The 22965-nt window shown below is 41.1% G+C and overlaps 1 protein-coding gene and 1 long non-coding RNA gene across 16 annotated transcripts in view; one reads left to right on the forward strand and one right to left on the reverse strand.

Annotated features, from left to right (window-relative positions):
* The window catches only part of LOC105495829 (neurexin 3), a 1710602-nt gene that overhangs the window by 1129267 nt on the left and 558370 nt on the right, over positions 1-22965 (reverse strand). For all 15 annotated transcript variants that reach the window (XM_024797315.2, XM_024797314.2, XM_024797313.2 and 12 more), the window contains 2 exons: positions 15948-16386; positions 10507-10890 (listed from right to left, as the gene is read on the reverse strand). In XM_024797315.2, coding sequence (XP_024653083.1) covers positions 10507-10890; positions 15948-16386 — 823 coding nt within the window. The remainder of the gene's footprint in view (positions 1-10506; positions 10891-15947; positions 16387-22965) is intronic.
* On the forward strand, positions 19721-22103 carry LOC105495822 (uncharacterized). The gene is made up of 4 exons (XR_003021363.2): positions 19721-19857; positions 20049-20237; positions 20802-20884; positions 21857-22103. It is a non-coding gene; the product is annotated as an uncharacterized lncRNA (long non-coding RNA).

The following is a 22965-nucleotide window of genomic DNA, read 5'->3' on the forward strand; positions in this document are numbered from 1 at the left end:
TGTGGCCCCAGGCGACTAAATGAAAACAATATTCAAATACCAGTGAGCCACAGCAGTAGGTTTCAGACAAGGGGCCTGCAGAAAAGACTGAAATCTGAAATGCACAGGTCTTTCTTACCCTGCAGAAACAAAGAGGGGGAGCATGCTAATCCCACAGATTTCATGAGGCTTCTGATTTACTGGCCTTTTAGTAGGCTCTGTTGGGGTTTGTCATTTTGATGAGAATGTCTTGCTATAAAGGTTAAACATGCTAAGAAGCATGGAATGATCTTCTCCAAGAAAGACTGCATCGGCTTGGCAGAAAAATAGCTGTCCAGTAGCCCACAGAAGGGGGTCTTTCAAGAGCCACTTACATTGAGAGGTCCAGCCTCAAGTTCCAGATGTACTTGTCACTCCAATATCCTCTCTGTTGGGCTGGGTTATTTGTTGAGGTAAGATGGGATGAGTGATGAAAGAGAAAGAGAAGAGAAATATATACGTATCTCTTCCTTCTACACTTCCTGTCTCTAAATCAGTTGCCAACATTTCAAATAAAATTTATCAATTAGAACAAATTACTGGAGACTTACCAAATGGGTTTGCTATAATGGCATGACTACTGCCTAGAAGATCATGAGACATAAAAGTATATCTTCACAAATATGCACAGATGCACAGATACATATGTATTTCTTTGAAAAATCCAATAAACAGGAACCAAAATGAGGGACTAAGAACATTCTATTCTAGGCTGGGTGCAGTGGCTCACGCCTGTGATCCCAGCACTTTGGGAGGCCAAGGTGGGTGGATCACAAGGTCAGGAGATTGAGACCATCCTGGCTAACAAGGCGAAAATCCGTCTCTACTAAAACTACAAAAAATTAGCTGGGCGTGGTGGTGGGTGCCTGTAGTCCCAGCTACTTGGGAGGCTGAGGTGGGAGAATGGCCTGAATCCAGGAGGCGGAGCTTGCAGTGAGCTGAGGTAGCACCACTGCACTCCAACCTGGGTGAAAGAGTGAGACACCATCTCAAAACAACAACAACAACAACAACAACAACAACAAAAACCTATTCTATTCTATTCTATTCTATTCTATTCTATTCACCACTCATTTCCTACCTGGAGGCCTCAGTTTCTTCATCTATAATTGGGGGTGGGTGGTTTTGCTAGATAGTATCTGAGCATCTATTCTACCAGCAAGGTAAGTAATTATACAACCCTTTATACTCTGCCTGGTTTTCGTTGGGTCAGGCAAGTTTTAGGTTTTAAGTTTGGTACTTCTATTCATGATTACTACATGTTTGCTGCTTTTTCCTCTTAACAATCCTTGGTGGGATTAAAACAAAACCCATGATAAAACAGAAAACTTCTCAGAAGCTAGAGGAAAACTATCCACATGTGCTCTATGCACAGACACATATATAATACTCAGTATCGGGTGTCATCACTATAAATCCCAAATGAGAGACCAGAATAGGGAGAAGTTCAAAATACGATTTTTCTATCTCCAAGGAAAAAATCTTCTAGCTTAATTTCAAATACAGCCAGTTTTACAAGACAAAGAGAGACAAACTACGACTCATTGTTTCTACCAAATACATGCCAAAACTTGGCTGAGATCACCACAGTTACAACAGATCCTCTTAATGCAATTCTTTAAAACCCGGGATTACAAAAGAGTCACATTTAATTCCAAATATACCATTTAAAGTATGAAGAAAAGCATGCTTTGGTATGTTCTCTTATGGTTCAACCTTCTCAACGTTAACCTGTATCATATGCCTTAAACATAGAAATAAGACCTGGGTCATTTCCACCACACAAGAAAAAAAATGGAATAAAAATACCGACCAGATCATTTTTTCAATTCTTGCATTGCTAAATTCCAGATTCTGAAAGGGGAATATTGGCTTTATTATCTACATGAGCACATTATACACTTTGATTCTACAATGGAGCCTCACAATAAGCCAGTTAAACACCCACCACCAATATTGTCAGTGGTAAATATTGAAATGGAGGCAGAGAGAAGGTAAATATATGTTCTGAGTGGGACCAAAGTGGGTGTAGGTTTGACTCTCAGCTACATCTGCTTAATGGTCACCATAGTCCTCCCCACTCCTCCTAAGAATCTGCCACTGATTCAAGATGGCTCAGAAGAAAGCAAGAAGCAAAAGGCTTCTATTGCCAGACACTTGCTCTTACCAATTTCAGCTGTTCTTTAGCTGTGTATAATTGATTACTAACTAAGTCCTATTGACATTGCCCCTTTTTTATTTATCAGATATGTTCAAAAACTCGACCTCCTCTCTCCTTCCTTCAGGGAGGGCTCTTATCTCTCAATCCTGAATTAATACCAATGCAAACTGGACTATTATATGCTGACCTGTTGGTCTTCTGTCTTCTCTATTCAATTTATCTTCTGCCACAGTGATCTGACCTGGTTATCCCATTGTTAAATATGGTATGCCTCCTATAAGATAATGCCTAAACTTCTTGGGAGAGCAAAATGTTTCATGACTGGCTTTGTCACCCCTACAGTTGCACCTTCGAAAACTTCCCCTCAAATCTCTCCTCCTCACTCTTTAAGCCCTACATGCCACCCACATGGAAAACTTACTGTTTATTGAAGTCACCTTTATACATCTGTTCCTTCTGCCTAGAATATTTTTTCCCTGCCTGGTCTGCCTGGGAGATCTTTGATTCTCCACCAAGCCTCAGCTCTAGTGGCACCAGTCTGTGATGCCTTCCATGATATTTCTCCCGGCACTGATGTCACCATTCCTTGGATACCAGAATATAATGGCAATTTATGAGAACCACAATCAATGCCTTTGTGTCCCACATGCTCAACACAGTCCCTGGCACGTAGCACTCAGTAGGTATTCAGAATGAATTGGGTGGCCCTTGATTTCTTCATGTAGAAAATGAGGATAATAATATGCAGTGTGCAGAGTGGATGTGAGGGTTAAATGACTCAGTATATATTAAGAACCAAACATAGAGAAGGCACATCATTTTTTTTTTCAATAAATACTAGGTCTTTTAACTTTCCTTTCCTCTTAATCCAAACTGTAGTGAAGAAGGATTCATCTCTCTGTGAAAAGAAACATGAAGCCAGAGATGCTAGAAAAGCCTGCAACAAACCCCTTGTGTTGTGTTTCAAAGCACTTGTTTCTCATAATTTAGCCACATTTCAATTTATTGCATTATTATGGGCAGATGTCTGCTCACAGTTAAGCTGCTTTGAGCACACACAGTAATAAAGATACAGAGAGGCAATGTAAATGGCCACCGAGTCCCTGCATTTGACAGCACTGCAGTCAGCAGCAGGTGTGCTATGGTTCATAAGCAGCTGTCACGCACTGCACCAAAGTGCTGACCCTCACATTCTCAGGTTGAATGTAGGTATAGGTGTTGATTCTTAAAAGATCTCCAAAGTCCCCAGCCTGTCCTTCTTAGACCTCAAGCCTTCAAGACTCTAGAATAACTAGAATCTACAACCCTGATACTCTTTTTTAGAGTAACAGGACCAGCTGTGATCGGAGGTAGCTCAGACTCTCACCTGGTGGGATAACTCTCAGCTACGGTTCATGTACTATGGAAAAGCTTCCTGGAATCATAAAATCCTGTGCTTGTGGAAAGGGAAACTTGCAGAACTGGAAGTTAAAAAAAAAAAAAAAAAAAAAAAAAAGAGGCTGAATCTGTGCTCTGCTGTGGCTGTCAGCAGGGATACACTTGTATGACTTAAGCAACAACAGAAAAGAAAAAAATATGGAGACACTTTGATTTATGTCAATGAATTGTACATTTCTTGGGAAGCCCCTTTCTCAGATACATGACATTATCTATCAAAAACAGTAAACAATGGACCAAAAAGGAAACAGCCTTTTAGTGCTCTTTAGAAAACTAATGTTCTATTCATTAATCCATCAATTAAAACTCAGGTCTGATGAGCCTGAAGTGTACTCAGTACGCCAAGGTATTCATTTTCTTAGATGAATGAATCAGGGAGATGAAAATTTCATTGCAGTGCTGATATAACTAAGCTGAGTCCTAATCCAGACAGTTCTGCGGATTGCGAGGAACAAGGACTCACATTCCTGTCCTGCCCTTCATTCACCTTTCTCTCTCTCCTCGGGATAAGGGAAGACATTGCCAAGCTGATGACATTTGAGAATCAGAGTTTTAGAGTTGAAAAGGCCCAGAGAGAGCATGAAACCCAACTGCATCATTATATTCTTGCAGAAAAGAAAGGTCAGAGGATCCATCTCCAGGTCAGACATTTAAATAAAGGATCTGGAAACCTATGAGGGATGAGGGTACAGCCATAACACAGATTCCCCTCCTCAATAGCATTAAGACCAGTAAAAGCAACCACCATTGTTACATTTGACCTTGGAAGCCCAGGTTTCTGTTATTCCCACACCAGTGAGATAGTCTGAGCAAGACCTCAGCGAATCCAGAACTAATTATAAAATAGTATATAATATGCGTCGTATCTTGCTTTCTAATTGTTATCTTTTTCTTTCCTGTGATTATTCCTTGAATCATTAACATTGGTAGATTGCATTAGAGTTTGCAGATTATGTCTCTATCCCCTCTGCTGTGCTGTGAGCTCATGGAGGACAGAAAGTGTGTCTCCTATTAACATAAATGTATATCCTCATTAGTTCACAAAGCCTGACACAGAAAAGAGCTAAATACCTGTTTATGGAATCTCTATGTTAATGTTGAAGTTAATTCCAAAGAAGCATCATAGCTTCATTTCCTAAAGTTTTGTGGACCAAACGCCAGTGAAATTAAAGCCACTTAAGTAGACTGTGTTGAGAATATAGAAATTTTAATAATTTAACTTTAATAGTCTAAAGAAGATGCAAAATGAATATATATTTTTCATAATCATATACTACATGCTGTGTAGTTGTCCAAAGAAGTGATAAGCATGATTTGATCTAAAATGATAGTGATGGAGGAGAGAGTGGAAAGAAGTAGGATGGGTTTACATGAGAAATGGATGAGACTTGCTGAGATAGATTGAATATCATAGGAAAAAAATAAAAGAAAATGCCCAAGGACAGTGGGGATGCCATTTACCAAGATGGGGAAAAACTGAAAGAAAAAGAAGTCTGGGGCAGGAAGGAAGACCTCACCATTTCTGCTTTACAGTGATATGATTAAGCTGTTCAATGATACGATTAAATCCAAGAGGACTTCACAGGATGCAGGTGGTCTTCCAGTATATTAAAGAATTTCCAACTATCTGTTTAGAATTAAGTAGCTATGTATTAAGTAGCTATTAATTAAGTAGCTTAAGTTAATCTATCAGATAGCAAAATGGAGATGTCAAGTAGACAACTAGAGATATAAGAATCTGGGATTTCAGGGAGAGTTCCAGGCTAGAGACCTCAATTTGGAAGTCACTAAAATATGCATGACCTTTAATATCATGGCAAAGAGCACCAAGGGAATTGTGCAGGCCAAGGAGAGACCTAAAACAGAAACCCTGGAGCCCTCCAACATTTAAAAACCATCTAGTATATGTATATCACAGTACATATGAGGGAAAGGCTTCTCAATGTAATGGAAAGCCTGATGGATTAGGAATCAGGAATTCTAACCATTCTATAGCTATTCCAAGTTAAACTGATATTGACTTAACTTCTCAGGGCTTCCAATTCCTCATTTACCAAAACAGGAATGAGGTACAGGTAACACTAATGGTATCCGCCAACCCTACTATTTTCCCTATTTTCTTTTCTTCTTCTTATTCTTCTTTTTTTTTTTTTTTTTTTTTTTTTTGGTTTTTGTTTTTTTGAGACAGAGTCACTCTGTCACCCAGGCTGGAGTGCAACTGCATGATCTTGGCTCACTGCAACCTCCACCTCCCAGGTTCAAGTGATTCTCGTGCCTCAGCCTCCTGAGTAGCTGGGATTACAGGCATGTACCACCAAGCCCGGCTAATTTTTGTATTTTTAGTAGAGATGGGGTATTGCCATGTTGGCCAGGCTGGTCTTGAACTCCTGACCTCAGGTGACTCACCCACCTCGGCCTCCCAAAGTGCTGGGACTACAGGCATGAGCCACCACACCTGGCCTCTGCCAACCCTGCCATTTTCCTATGCCAGGATTTCCATGTGGCATATATGTAGCATTTCAGTGACACAATCCAGCCTCATTGAAGACTGGTGTCTCACCCTTTCCAGGCAGAATCATTTGCTGCTGCTGCTGCTGCTGCTACCCAGAATCACACAGGAGGTTGCCTAAAAAGGGAGGCCCTGAGTGGACAGGAGCAGCAGCTGCATGCCTTTCCCACTGGAACAAGAGTCACTGGAGAGAAGTGAAAATATTTGTATTTTTCATGTTCAGCTGGTGCATACGTCAGATAAATGCTGTACTGTAGGTTATTTTTCTTGACATTGGGATGAACTTGTGCTGAGCTTTATTTTCTTTCTTGCCAAACGAATGCCAGCATATGTTTAGAAAAAGCCATTCAGGAAAGTGCATAGATTCAGCAATGCTCTAAAATTTAAGCTCCATGACCTTCAAATAAATCAGACCCTTGGCTTTGCCTTACTGGAACTTGACACTCACCAATCGAACTAGACAGTTTGGCTATACCAGCAAAGATAAGATGTTGTCCCAGGTCAAGTGATCATAGCTCCTTAAGTAGGACTAACTCCAGAGCAGGCTAAAGACCAGCTAGACTGTTTCCTCTGTCCAACAGGACTTCACTGGATGGCAGGTGGTCTTCCAGAACCTTAAAGAATTTCAACCTATCTGATTAGAATTAAGTAGTTAAAACAGGCCTTTGCTTTTTAGGTCATGGAGACGTCTCTCACATCACTACGAATAGCCAACCAAAATAACTAGAGCTAAACAGTTGGGATGGGTAGAGACAGCTACATCTTAGAATAGCAGCAGATTATGATGAAAAAATCTAAATACAATATCAAGCCGATTTGTAGACGTCAAGATTTAGAGTAGCTCATCTTCGCAAGCAGGAGAAGCACTCTTACGAGGGTAGAAGCAGGAGTTATCCAATTTTACTATAAGAGAAATATACCCATGCAAATTAATCTTAGTATCATATACACAAACACTTTCTACTTCCCAGGCCTTATTCTCTGACTCTCTTATCTTTGGCTGATGACTTTGGTCCAGGAATTGTCTCTTAGACGTATCTGTTGCTGACTTTGCTTGGGTCATTGGGCTATTTTGATATAGTGTCTAGTGTCTGACCTGGGCCATGAAAACTCCAGTTTTCAGCATTCCATCTACGCTTTCTTCAGTGTATATACACAAGTGCTTCTTTCTAACACTCCCATTCATGTGTAGGTCCGGTGATACCAAGCGACTCACCCCCAAGGAAGTTCCAGTAGAGAACACAGTTTGAGCTACTGGGACACACAGCCTTAAGAACTGTCTTGGGCTTAACACATTTAGTACAAATGATCCATTCTAGGCTTAGAATTGATTCTAGAATGCTTCTACATGATAAAAATTAGAGAGAGAATGGCAAACTGAGTGACTGTGTTGATGTTGTTATGGTGAATGGCGCAGGGCTCCTTAATCCAAAAAGGATCCCATTCCTGTATAGAGAATGCCCAACACATTTTCTTCATTCTTCTTCAGAAGTGCCTAGAGTGGATGCCTAAGTTATAAACAGGAGACCTAAAATCCAAGAAACCTTGGATCCCCTTCTCTGGGCCGTCATTCCTTCCATATAGAAGTGGCCATTCTTACCTGTTTGTCCTACTGTTTCCCTATAGATATCTGCCATAACATCAACCACATGTTAAACATTTCTCACATTTCCCTTTGCTTCTCTGGGAGGACTATACACCCCTTGTTCAAAAGTAAAGACTGTGTCAGGTTGGTGTTTCTGTTTTGGTTTGTTTGTTTGTTGCATTTCTAACCTCAAACATAGTGCCTGGAACATACCAGGGCTTCAATCTATGTCAACGTCCTGTAGGAAAAATGAACAAAAGATACTCAAAAGAGTCTCCTCTAAGGAATCAGTTTCAATAAAGAAAAACAATGTCTTTGGGAATCTCAACTTTTCTTTGCTAGCAGAGAAGAGTCCTATAATTTTTACACTCCACTGATTCATTCTGAACATGGTGTCAGGAACAATCCAGGGGCAAAAAACAATTAGTAGGGAAACAAAACAATCAGTTGAACTGTCTGGGATTTGAGTGATGTATACATCAAGTATCTTAAATTTGCTAAGCTTCTTCTCATTTGGCCAGAATGGATAACTCTTGGCTGCACTGCACCAAGAATAATTGTCCCTCATATATCCCCAATCAGCTGCCTTCTAATGACTAGTCATAAGTGACAATGTAAAAGTTGCAGTGACTTTCACTGTTCTTGGCAAGTTTTGGACCAGCTCCCATTGATTCACCCTTGAAATGGGTGAGCTCAGAGACACCTTGTACAGCTGGCTACAGTCACTGTGTCCTGCCTCTGACAATCACAAGGCCCTTGAGTTAAGCAGAGACCCAAGAAGAAGAAGTGAGATGTCTGAGATGACCTTTATACTGCCTTCATGGATAACAGAAGATCCGCAACATTTTGGCAAACACCAAAACTGTCTCATGCATCTCAGAGACAAAATGACCTTTCTATCTTCCCCAACCAGCACCAGAATAGGTTACCCTACAAAGATATTTGGAAAGAGCCCAGGCACCTGAAAGACTGACCAGCCCCTTGTAGTCTATTTCTGTCCTGGATGGGTATTTCCTCATCATAGGTCCTGTTCTAGCGGTTGCTGACTTGAAAATTCCGTGAATTTTAATTTTAATTCCATATGCTCTAAGAAAGCTCTCTTTTCCTCCTTTGTCCTCGTGTCCTGTATTCTATTTCTGATCTGACTGTAAGAAGGTTTGTAGTTCTCTTGAAATATACCTTCGCTAGTAACACAGTTGGCCCCACAGCTGGCCTCACAAAAACCACGCCTTGAAAACTGGTCATTCAGCCCTTGTTCCAGGCCTGGCCCAGGATCCATCCACATCACCTATCTTCTGATACTTGGACAATTTCTGGCCACTGGCCATTGGTCTGTAGAGATGAGACCCTGCAGGTCTCTCCTCAAAACCTTCTTATTTTCTCTTCTCTGAATCTCCATGTCCTTCTTTTCTGTCTACTAACATGCTACTGTCTTATATCATCTTATTACAGCTTATTATATAGATGTCTGAACTCCTCAGCTAAATAAATGATAAACTTCTTAAGGGCAAGAACTATGTCTATACAGGTACAGCATTCTCAAAGCCCTAAGCTATACCCTTAGCAAAAACTTGGTCTTGATGCAAATTATCCTTTCATAGAATTTAGAAGCTGACAGCCTGTGGACTTGATTCGGTGTGCTCAGCATATAAAAAAATAGACCAAGTTGCAATCTGCAAATAACTTGACAGGAATCTCCTTGTGTTGATGTTGTCCCTCTTCTTGCCTTTATCTCTGCCCTTTACTTAAGCTGTAAATCAGGTGCAACTGTCAGATACTGACGTGGTGAATGAAAAGGGAATCCTCCCACCATTCTGACCTGGCCTACAGGGTCAGCCCTCATCTCTTTGGTCCCCTCTCATGCCCCTCTTCCCCATCCCCACAGTTCCCCAATTCCATTCTGGACATTTTTCAGAAAGGAACAAAGCATCCAGTTCATTCTGGACTTTGTTCAGGTCCTCAACTGTGTCAGGGTTGCTCACTATACGGTGAACCTGTATAGTATGTTGGGTCTCCTTGCAAGGGCCTCCCAAGCTTCTCTATACCTTCTCTTTAATGATGCTGATGAGAATAATTATGACTTTAATAATCACTAACATTAAATGCTCAGGAACATATTAACTCATTTAATCATCATCAGTATCTTGTGAGGTAGGTGCCTCATCATTTCTATTTTACAAATGAGGAAGTCAAGTCTCAGAGATATTGACTACCATGATGAAATTACCATCACTGTATGAGGCCCAGATTTCTCACCTAGTCTGGTCCCAGAGTTTATGTTCTTAACCAATACACCACTCTGCCTCTTATAAAACTCACCATGTTTGTAATCAGTTATTTAATGGCTAAGTATTCCACTAGGCAGCAAGCTCCATAAAACAGAGATGAATCTGTCTTGTTCAACATTGTATTTCTAAAGCCGAACCCAGGAGTTAGCTTGTAGAAAGCACTAAAGAAGCACAAGTCAAATGAATGAATAAAACAGCCATTTGGCTAGCCCCCCTTGGAGTCCTAAAAGAGAACTATTTATCCTCTCTAAATAAAAAATATTTAATCAAAAAGTATCAGAATCACAGTAATATTTATTATAAAGCTTCCCTTTCTGCAACTCAGTCTTAGCCAAACAAACCCAAGCTTTCAAAACTAGAAAGGGTGCAATCTGGAAATCAGTAAACCCAAAAACTCTTTGAAGAAAGAAAGCGCAGGTAGATGCAAAGGCTTGGACTGTCCAGGGATCCAACTATAAGACACCAGCCCCACTCAGGCCCTCACTTGCCATCCTCCAGGCTGACTCACCCCTTTCGCAGGTTCTTCCCCAGTATCCGGTGCCGGTGCAGTCACAGATGAAGCGGTTCCAGCCGTCCTTGCACACAGCATTGTTCTTGCAGGGGTAGCTGTCACACTGCTTGGCGCTCATCCGTGAACAGGAGGACTTGACACCCGCAGCGTTCTGCATCTCTGCCAGCTGTCGAATGTTCTTGCTGCGCCCATCAATGAACAAGTCGCGAATGCAGCCCACGTAGCCATAGTTGAGCATGGCAGTCCACAGCTCGGTGGGGAGAATTAGGCCAGCACGGTTCTCTGGCAGCCCTCCCAGGTACATGTCTCCTTCCAGGTCCAGGATCTCGCTCTCCCCACTGGCGGTGAATGGCGTGCGTCTGCTGTTCACTGATATAGTACCTGGGGTGGGAAGACAGATCTCAGGTGAGTCTGCCAGTTGCTTAACCAAATGAAAGAAGCCTAACAGGTGAGTGCTGAGACCAGCCATCGGCTGGCCAGGAGAGAACAATACAAGCAAGAAAACTGGATGTTACAAGACAATGGAAAAGACAATGTAGGCCGCTTGGTTCCAATCTCTGCCAGGTAAGTCAACCTGGTGCTTAGGAAGACCCAGGAAAGTCTCAGTAACCTGACATCTAGTGTATCTTTTCTCTACTTAACCCTCTTGGCTGAGACCATACAGGTTGAGAGCAGCACAGTTCCTGCCTGTATTTAAATTCCAGCTCTAACATGTATGAGCTGTATAACCTTGAAGAAGTGACTTCACCTTCCTGTGCCTCAGTTTCCTCATTTGTAAAATGGGAAAATAACTGTCCCTACCTCATAGGTTGATGTGATTAAATGAGCAAATATGTGCAAAGTACTTTTAAGAGTGACTGAGACAGAATGAGGCCTCTGTATGTTTGCCTGGGTTTTCTTCAAGGGCTCACCAACCCCCAAAAGATGGAATTTCCTCTTCTGTCTCTCCCTCCATGCACTGGTACTCTCTAGATTGGGCATTCACTACCAACCCTGCCAGTGAATATTTTGAGCATTCCCTGTGATACATTTTAACTGAAACATTATTCCTTATTTAATCATTTAATAAAGGTGTATGGAAGACCTATTCTGTCTCTGGTATAGTTCTAGGCACTGAGATGAACTTGATAGGCATGTCTCTCCTCTCATTGAGCAGATGTTCCAGAACAGAGGGACAGAAAATAAATGATATGGTTTGGCTGTGTTCCCACCCAAATCTCATTTTGAATTGTGGTTCCCATAATCCCTGCACGTTGTGGGACAGACCTGGTGGGAAGCGAATTGAATCATGGGGACAGTTGCCTCCATGCTGTTCTCATGATAATGAGTGAGTTCTCACAAGATCTGATGGCTTTATAAGTATCTGGCATTTCTCTGACTGGCACTGCACTTTTCTCTCTCCTGCTGCCATGTGAAGAAGGACGTGTTTGCTTCTCCTTCCACCATGATTGTAAATGTACTGAGGCCTCCCCAGCCATGCTGAACAGTGATTCAATTAAACATCTTTCCTTTATAAATTATCCAGTCTTGGGTATGTCTTTATCAGCAGCATGAGAATGGACTAATACAATAAGTAACCTAATAAATGAAATAAATTAGCTAAGGGCAGGTGCTAGGAAAAGAATAAAATGGGTGGTGTGCTAGCTACTCACGCATTCTACTTTAAAATGTAGAGTCACTGAAGGACTCTCTAGGCAGGTAAAAGTTAAGCTGAAACCAGAATGTTGAGAAGGATGCAGCCATGCAAAGTCCAGGAGAGAGAGCATGCCAGGCAGAGGGGATGGAACCTACAAAGGCCCTGAGGTAGGAAGTAGTGTGGCTAGAACAGAGAAGGCAAGAGGAGGTGAGCAGGAGATCAAGTCAGAGATAAGCAGACCCAGGAAGGTGATGGAGTTTGGACAGCATTGAATGAGATTGTAGAAGATGAAACTCCACAAGCTAACCTGGGACCTTGAGAACTGGGATTCTAGTCCTAAATGTCTTTATGACCCTAGGCCAGTCCCTGAACCACTTTATGGCTCAATTTCCCAAACTAGAAAATTAAGGAAATGGACTAGGTGATATCTAAACATCCTGTCAGAAATTTAAAAATAGGTATTTATTATTCTTGATGTGCTTTATTGGTACCAAGATAAATGGGTCGTGCCATCCATCAGTCAGCCTTCACCTCTGTCTCATTCTCAGTTTCTTCAGTTATGAAGGGTATATAACCTGAAGGGCTGTGAAAATCAAAAGACATCAAGAATAAAACATATACACTTTAAAGTGCAAAGTCGGCTGGACGCAGTGGCTCACACCTGTAATCCCAGCACTTTGGGAAGCCGAGGAGGGCAGATCACTTGAGGTCAGGAGTTCAAGACCAACCTGGCCAACATGGTGAAACCCCATGTCTACTAAAAATACAAAAATTAACCAGGTGTGGTGGCAGGCACCTGTAATCCCAGCTACTCGAGAGGCTGAGGCAGGAGAATTCCTTGGACCTGGGAGGCGGGGATTGCAGAGAGCTGAGATCGTGCCACTGCACTCCAATCTGGGTGGCAGAGCGAGACTAGCACTCAAAAAATTTAATTAATTAATTAAAGTTAAAAAAATAAATAAAGTACAAAGTCAACACAAGAATAGAAACATAGAAAGGATATTAAGGGGAATTTAACAATCTGCTTCCCTACTCCCTCCTAGAAGTTTTCTCCTAGAGAAATATGCTTCGCTTTTTGTTTTTTAATCTTTCAAACACATATAACAACAATAATGTCCTGGCCACCATTTTAACTATTTTAGGTGCATTTTTGGACTTGATCCTCAAAACAATCTTGGGAGGTAGGAGTTATTATTTTCTCTATCTTACAAAGGGGGAAGTTGAGGTCTGTATCTCTTACTATTTTCTCTGTTGCATAGTTTTCTATCTTTACCCCTCACATGTCCACAGGGCTAATCTGATCACCAACTAAAACGGGGGGACATCTATTGCCAAGTAAAGACAATACTAGAATCAATTTAAATTTTAGAGCTTTAAAGACAACCTGAGGAAAATCTGTCCTCTGAATGTGTGACCACAACAGTTTTGAGTGCACTTAACAAGTTCTAAGACTCACTTGCCCAGGTGAGGAGTGATTATAAAAGTTTTTCTAGATCACTGTTAGTCATATTATTCTTCAAGATTAGCAGGGAAGGAGGCACCACATTTAGATACACTTGTTTTTATAACTACCCCTTAGTATAGATTTATAATCTAAAACAAGTTACCAGAAAACATTCTCATGAAAAAAATGAAAGTTTAACAGATTGTATTAAAATTTTAGATTATACTGCTTTCGTGGGACAGTTGTTTGTTTACTCAGTACATTTTTATAGGCTTTGATCAAATTCATCAGTAGTTCAAAAAACTGGCCAGGCCGGGCGCGGTGGCTCACACCTGTAATCCCAGCACTTTGGGAGGCCAAGGTGGGTGGATCACCTGAGGTCAGGAGTTCAAGATCAGCCTGGCCAACATGGTGAAACCCTGTCTCTACTAAATATATAAAAATTAGCCAGGCATGGTGGAAGGTGCCTGTAATCCCAGCTACTTGGGAGGTAAGGCAGGAGAATCACTTGAACCTGGAAGGTAGTGTTTGCAGTGAGCCGAGACTGCTCCACTGTACTCCAGCCTGGGCAGCAAGTGAGAAACTCTGTCTCAAAAAAAAAAAAAAAAAAAAAGAGTTAGCCAGTGCTTTAGCTCCCAGGTATGAAATTTAAGACTTCTGAAATTCAAACATATTTGTTGAAGTTGGGTCCACCGGTGGTTCAAACAACAAAAATTGTTCCACTACTTGAAAAAAATATATTGTATTAGGAGCAGACAGAAATGAACATGTGGCAATTTTATGTGTTTTAGCCTACCTCTGACATGGGTAGGTAACTTTTATGCTGTGCCAAGGTCTAGGTTAGTCAGACACAAAACCCGTCCACCATGACCTAACCTCAGAGATCCCAAACACATGCTCTTAAAAACCAACAGCAATGTTTTGTTTATAATTCTGGAACAGCTTTCTGACTCTGCCCTTGCTGTCATTTTACTGAAAAACAGAGAAAGAGAAAGAAAAGAAGACGAAGAAGGATGGGGAGTGTGGCGGGATTTAGCCTCCAAAGAAATTAATTTTGGGGGTGTTTTTCTGTGTAAAAAGAACACTATTCATTCTTGCTTAACAAGCACATTTAATTTGAAGGCTCTTGGTTCTGATCAGATTTCAGATAACCAATAAAGATTTCTACGGGGCAATAAAATAGCCAGGGCTGCAATCTGCCACCCGTCTGCCCTCTGCAAAGAATCCATCCAGCTCTTCCTAAGGGCAATGTTGCTATCTCTGCCATCAGCCTAGCTTTGGAATTATGCAGAAAAGTCAACCCACCAAAGCTCAGTCACTCCCAGTTTCAGCCTTTTGGGGAACTTATTGCTCTCTCTTACTGGCCAAATGTACCTAGAAAGAAAATACCCAAATAAAGACTTTTTAATGTTCATCAGGAGAGTGAATCTCTATAAATATGGCACATGAAGCCAAGACCCTTCTTGAACACATCCTACCTAAATGGAGAACCAGGAAATGAGTCTGAAATGCTAATGCTCTAATTACTGCTCTTGGGAAAATGCCCTTTCCGATAGCACAGAATGTGACGTTCATTGCCACATGGTCCAGAGAAAGCTAGGCAGACTATCCAGGCATTCAAAAATCCCTGACTATTTTGCCCCACCCCTACCCCCACTTTGTTACTATTCCATAGTAGCTATGTACTGCCTGGGGCTAGCTTGTTTGATCTGCAGCTGCAGAAATGAAGCTATTTAAACAAAATGTAAAAGGTTATGAAGAGGAAGAGAGAGTTAGTGAGGTCTGAACAAAGAGTGAAATATAGGCTTTTACACCAAAGGAAGGCTTTAAATTGAATGTATCTTCAGGAAAAATCAATTTGCCTTTTCCTTTCTTGTCATAATTTATCCGTGCAACATGACTCTTGCCAATTATTGAAGGGTGTGTTGTTGCATAAACTCTTGCACAGTGAAGTTTATCCTACAGAATAATCACATAATGATGTCACAATCGGTTTCCATGGTGATGAGGAAAAAGAGAAGCAAAGAATGGGGGAATGGGGGCAGATCACGCCAGTGACATGAGAGTTGCTCTGGTAACACTGGAAATGCTACTTGTAAAACCATCCTTAGCTCCAGGATTATAGAGCTATCACTGAGACAATTGTGCAGTGAGTGACAAGAGAGAGAAGTGGAGAATGTGAGCCATCTATGAGACAGGTATCTTTTCAGAAACATAATTTTACAACAGCCATTAAAGAGAGTAGCAAAAGAATCAACAAGCATGCAAGAGCAAAAATTAAGAAATATAAAGCCAAAAAACAAACTGAGAAGCTACAGCTTTTGTCTAGTTTCAGTCACACATCCTGCCTCTTCCCACCTGATCTGCCATCTCGCTGAATGTCCACATGGTACCATTCCCCATCATTGGCTTTCTTCTGAGTGGCTTTCACTTTGATGGTGCCAGAGCCCATGTCAAGCAGCAAGTACAGGTTGCCATCGAGGAGTTCCACGGCAAAGAAGTCTACTTTTGTGTTCTTTTGGCTCCGAGCATCCTTCCTCTCTTGGGGCTTTCCATGAGTGAAGAGGATCAGGCCATTGGGCTCAGTGGTACGGAAGTCAAAGGAGATGGAGCCCATACGCTTAGTGTTCCACTTGGGCAAGCTGATGTAAGCCTCTGGGGTCTCGAAGTTGATGGGGTCTAGTGTGGCCACATTCTCACACTTAAATACAACTTCGCCATAGATTTTCATCTTGGTGTCCCCAATTCGGGCCAGGCGAGACAGCTCCAGACGGATGTCATTATTCTTATAAACAACCTGTCAAAAGCCAAACAAAAGTGCCATGTGAATCAATCTTGCAAACAGTATCTATCCATCACTCACTGGGCACCTGGAAAAATGACCAAGAAGAAGCTTCAGGACGTAGTTCAAAACAACATGAGAAACAATGAGACACAGGAATCAAAAAAGTATCTGAAGAAACATCTGATGTGCACACAAGCTCTAAAAAAGCCTCTATATTTCTACAGAATTTCTCTTGTCTCCTGGCCAATTTCTTGTGTTGTCAGAAAGTTATACAACATAAGCTTGCAAATAAAAATCAAGAGAGATTGAGTTGCATGGATTCACATACCTCATACAAAGTGATTTACTGAAGCATCCTTAGTAAAACACCAGAAACAACCTAAATGACCATCAACAGCAGACGGCACAGCTTTATAATGGAATATTAGGCAGGCCTTGCAAACAAGGTATTGCTTTTGGTTTTGATGTGGAAGCTCTCCAAGTCACATTGTTAAGTGAAATTGTCAAGGAACAGGATGGAGGGTGCATTATGCTATCATTGTGTAAAAGTGTGGGGGTGTGGGAGCATTATATGTATATATGCTCCAGTAAGCATAAAGCCTCTTTGTAACTATAAAATTGTCATTGGGGAGTATATTTGTGGGATTAATATTCTGGAATGGGAGGATGACTTACTTTTCACTGTGCCCTCTTATAGTGTTAGACTTTTTTTCAACCATGTGGATGTGTTACTTTAAAGAAAAGATTAAGTGTTAAAAGCTGGTGGGGACAGAGGTCTGTTTTTGTTTTTATTTTTTCCACATTGCATGTGCCCTCTGTATAGTGGTAGAATGAGACACCCTGAAGCCCTATTTCAGTCAGTCAGTCAGTCAGGGACATTGATTTAGTTGAGAGTCTGATTTTACAAAGAATACTGAACCAGATACTAATTCACCTTGTAAGGAGGTCCAGCAGAGCTTTCTGCCTCCGTGCCCTACCCAAGGTTAGTGTACACTGCTGCAAAGCCATGGCCACTGTCCTGCAGAGTGGGTAGGTAGGTGGAGAAAGTGAGGATGGCAGTTTAAAAAAATCTGTTATGACTGTCTAACAGCCTCTATGGAAAACAGTGTGGAAATTTCTTAAAGAACTAAAAGTAGAACTACCATTTGATCCAGCAATCCCACTACTGGGTACCTACCCAGAGAAAAAGAAGTCATTATACGAAAAAGATACTTGCACACGCATGTTTATAGCAGGACAATTTGCAATTGCAAAATCATGGAACCAACCCAAATGCTCAGCAATCAACAAGTGGATAAAGAAACTGTGATATATATATACACATACATATATATACACACACATACATATATATGTATATATATGCATGTGTATATATGTGTGTGTATATATATACACACACACACAGACACACATATATATGACTACTACTCAGCCATAAAAAGGAATGAATTAATTGCGTTTGCAGTGACCTGGATAACACTGGAAACTATTATTCTAAGCGAAGTAACTCAGGAATGGAAAACCAAACATCGTGTGATCTCACTGATATGTGGGAGCTAAGCTATGAAGACGCAAAGGCATAAGAATGATACATGGACTTTGGGGACTTGAGGGAAAAGGTGCGATGAGAGTGAGGAATAAAAGACTACAAATAGGATGCAGTATATACTGCGTGGGTGATGAGTGCACCAAAATCTCACAAATAACCACTTAAGAACTTGCTCATGTAACCAAACACCACCTGAACCCCAATAACCTATGAAAAAAAAGTCTGTTATGATTTTCTAAACCAGGTACAATCCATCTAAAAGCAGAAATTAATCTTTCTCCCTGAAATTAGAATTTCACAAAAGTTTTACTCTTATTTGAACTGAAATTTGATATAGTACCCTAGAATGGTTTTTGGTGCTCTGATCTCTGAGCAATGTCATATCCATAAAAACTTAATAAGCAGAAAACAATGGAAGGGAAATAGACAAGGATCTGAATATTGAGCATATCAACTACTTTGCTATTTTCTTTATATTAGCTTATTCAAATTCTAAGTCAGGACCCAGATTTAGGTTTGAATTCCACATTTACTACTTACAAGCTATGTGACTTTGGCAAAGGATAAATTTTCTGCGTCTGTTTCCTCTCCTGAAATTGGGAATATAGGAATAAACAAACTATTTTGTAATAATAAAATGATTTAAAACATGTAAAGCACTTAGGAATGGGATATCATCAGGGCACAAAAGTCACAGCTATTTGGAGCGTTACTGTTAATCTCATTTTGTTCTTTCCACGGCCCTGAAAAGGTTATATTATCATCTCCAAAACAACAACGGCTAATTTCTAAAATAAGCCTCATCTGTCCATATCTGTGAGAGAAAGTTAATTGGATGGGTCATTCCAGCACATATCATATAATCCCTCATATCCAAGTTTAGAATTAGTTCCCATCTCCCATCAGCAGGAGAGAATCAAGCAAAGCAGTTTGCATTCTAATGGTTATTGTAAGAGTGATATATAACCATGACGAAGCATTGAAAATGACTCGCTATTATGTAACCTTGACCATGGACCTAACCATAGTCAATAACATTGAAAATAATGATACTAACCCTTATTCAGCACCTACTACCAGGCACCGTAGTAAGGATTTAACACCTCTCCATCCCATTAGATACAGACAACACCCATTTGAGATACCTGTAATCATTCCCTTATTTTACAGATGCAGAAAACGAACACAGGGAGTAGTTAGGGAACCAGCCCACAGGCACACAGCTGATAAGTGGCAGAGCAGGACTCGAACCTAGGCATTTGAGCCCCAGGGTCCACATGCTCTGAACCAGGCCCCACTAGCAGCACCTGTGAAGCTTATCTTTAACATTACATGGAAAGTCATGCATGCTCAATTTCACAATTCAAAAGCGGAATGTTTCATTTTAGCTAAACTGGGCCGACCATGTGCAAAGGGAAATATTGCAGGATCCTCAGGCAATCACTCAAGTGAGTAAACCAGAAAAGAAATCATAAAAGTTTAATGAGCGTCAGCTTCTCCTTTCTAACCCTTGCTATTATACCTCAGCGTGTGAGATCTCTTTGTCATAAACAAACTTTGGCTTTTTCTGCATTTGGGTTAAACGCCTATGACTAGAGTTCCTAGTAAAGGTTAATTATTAATGTATAACAATAGGTCATCCCAAAGGGACAGAAGGAGGCTTGGCTCCATGGAACAATACACAGAAAGAGAGATCAGGCATTCCTACAGGAGGCTGGGGACAGAATAAAAAGGAGGAAAAACAAAAAAAGGCTTTTAACAACATACAAGAGCAGTGAAGAGGAACTCTTCTGCGAGAAGGGTACCTGACTGAGACTGGGAGGGAAGGTGAATAGCTGGAATGAAGATTTCTGAAGAGATAGGTAAGAGAATCAAGGGCCAGAAACTGGCCAGACAGAGATAACCAGACTTCTCTCAAAGGCTCTTTGAAGGTGAGTGCTGTATCTACTCCATGGCCCTGAAATTACCTGTCTATTTATACGGAATTTTCACTGTTGTGAATAAAAAGCCAACATCACTCTCACTGACAGCTGAATAACCCTTCTGAGTCCCATTTTATTTATTCCAAAGGTAAGAGCCTGGATATCTGTTCTACAAACTGTCCCTCTTTCCCACCCCACAGGGCTGTTGTCAAGATCAAACGGGATGTTAGACATAGTAGGACACGACAATTCTAAACTGGCACACAAAACTAGGAAGAAATAATCCTATATCTTCATCGCCTGTGGTGTTGAGTTTCTGTTGGAAATGGACAGGGTCCTGAACTGAGGTTCTGTGAAGGTTTTTCTACCAAGAGGAAAAGGACAGGAGGGTAAGGGACTTGTAGCCCAGTGATGCTCAACTGGGACTCTCCATTGTTAACATCTTCACCTTCCCCACCTGCTCTGTGCAGAACCACAGCCACAGCCATGCAGAAGTGTACTGGCACCTTGGGTCAGCATGGAGGCAGGAAACCCTGCTGGACCCCCTTACAAGGCAAATTAGTGTCTGGTACAATGTTGTCTGTAAAATCAGACTGTCAACTAAATGAATGTCCCCAAATGGCTGGCTGAACTAGGAAGAGATGTGGCATCAAGTGACAGAAAGCAGCCTTGGCTGACAAGTTGCCTCGGCGAGGAGAAATTAAAGACAAAGTAGAAATGACTCCCTATGGGGGAAGATGTCACACAGGCTGGGAGGTACAGAAACAGAGTCACAAACAGTGACAAGCTGGTCTTACTATCCCACCCATGGGCTTGTAAAGACTACTGTTTGGACACATAACTCATGCTTAGGAGACCAGACAGTAAAACAGCTGAGGAAAGAATCTCAGAGTTAAGACAAAGCCTCTCAGGAAAAAAAATATACTTGTATTCCTCCATGATCTTTAATACAGAGACATACAGGAACAATACCAGGAGTAAGACAAGCTGAGAGCCGGAACAATGTAACAAAAATTGAGAGTCTACCATGTGCCAGGTACTTTGCAAACACTGTTTTATATCATATACAATAAGCAAATGAAATAGGTAGCATTAGCCCCATTTTACAGACATGGGACTCAGCAGGGATACATACTTGCCCAAGATCATGTAGGCTATTAAATGCATAAACAGGACTTGAGCCCTTATCTCTCTGACTGCACTGGGGTAAGGATATGCTCCAGAGAGGGCAATTTCTAGGCCCTCCTGTAGCCCATGCCTACACACAAAGCAGAAACCCCTTAGTCATGCACAAAAACCACACCCAAGTCTATCTTGCTGTGCAAAGCCCTTCACCTCCTGTACAATCCATTTCTAATGGATGTCTATACCTCCCCACTTAGGGATCACCTCAAAGGCTCCTGTATGAACCCAGGTGTTATTGCTTCTGTATTTTTGTTTATTGGGTTTCCTAGGCTGCAGTACCTTTCTCTTCTCTCCAGCCTCTCTAAATGATGCCTCTTCACCAAGATTTTCAAATCCATTTGAGAATTTCCCGGGCTACTCTGGTACTTGGTGATCCCACAATCTGATAAATCAGAATCCTTTTATTACCTACCAATGAGGAAGCTGTCTGCCCTATTGCCCAACCCACTTGATTGGAAAAAGAGAGAGTATTCTAACCCTACATGATGCACTTATTACTTCAAATTCTTCCAAGGTATTTGAGTTAGAAGGCAGGTGTATGAGAATAAACTAAGAATTAGAGATAGTCCCCGCTCAGAGAAATATTTTCTTCTCTCCCTCTGCCATCTTATCCCAAGCCACTCTGTTTTCACCTTTCTGAGAATGTGTTTCCACATGTTCTATTGTAAATGCCCCATCCCTATGCACTCCAGCAAGGGAACTAGAAAGAATGAGGGGATGTAGGCATGTGCCCTGGAGTACCCAGATGGCTTCTTGGCAGTATTTCTCCCGCCAAGGAATAGGAGGTTTACCACCTGGTCTTTCTTTTCTCTTGTTTTTAAAGTATCTGCATAGAAGACAACTTCAATAAAAAACACCAGGTCAGCGGATAAGACCATGCCATTCACAGGTTTGTGACTTGAGGCCTGAGCACCGATGATCCACTCCACATCAGTGAAGAAGGTTTGAAAGTAAGGACGCTGGGGACATTTTCTGAAGTTGGAGAAATGGAATGGTGGAGAAGCCAGTATTGGGGTACTTGTGAGTGGAGCAGAGTTGGCAACAAATCTCAATAAAGCTTTTCCACTGTACACCTAACTGCAAAGTAGTTTACTCACAACAAGCAAAAAATACATACTTATCTCTTTCTCAAATTGAATCCTTTGACAATAGAAAATAATGAAATGAACTTTTTCTCTTCAGCTTCCAGGATGATACAGCTTCTATATAAAACTTTTGGGCTAATCTTATTATTGTGTAACGTTCCTACTCAGGGTAAAATAATGACTAAGAAGTGTTGTGAAAGAATCTTGCTTCTGGGGTCTCTATGGAATCACACATCCCACTGTCTCTGCCCCACTTCCCTTCTTTCCCTCAGGCAGCCAATGACTTGGGCCTGCTGTGATTTCTCCCTCCTCTAAACTGTCCACTCCATTCCCTGTCACTTAAAACTCTCAACTTTGTTATCTTTGTATAGCACAAGTCTGGTCTTTTCAATAGATTTCAAACACCTTATGAATAAGAAATATTAATTACACCTTTTAAAATCTGAAATGGCTCCTAACTATATAGGTGCTTACCAAATGTTCATATCTTTATTAAATTAGATGTTAGATTGAAGTAGCAGTATAGCGCCATGGTTAAGATCATGACCTTTGGAGGCACCCTAACTAGAGTTTGGACACCTTACCGTGTTATGTTGGGCATGATATTTAACTTGTCTCACCCTATGTTCTTCTACTGTAGAATGTAGATAATATCTTACTTCATAGGATTGTAAGAAACAAAGGAGATGATGGTCCCACATATAAAAGAACTTTACATAGTTTCTGACTCTTGATAAGCACTCAGTAAGTGGTAGTGATCACCATTAATTTTGTTATTTACTGAGAAAAGCCAGAATAAACCAACAGACAGTATAGCATGGAGTTATTAAGAAGGAAAGATTCAGGC

Source organism: Macaca nemestrina, chromosome 7 (assembly GCF_043159975.1).
Source record: "Macaca nemestrina isolate mMacNem1 chromosome 7, mMacNem.hap1, whole genome shotgun sequence".
Lineage (NCBI taxonomy): Eukaryota > Metazoa > Chordata > Mammalia > Primates > Cercopithecidae > Macaca > Macaca nemestrina.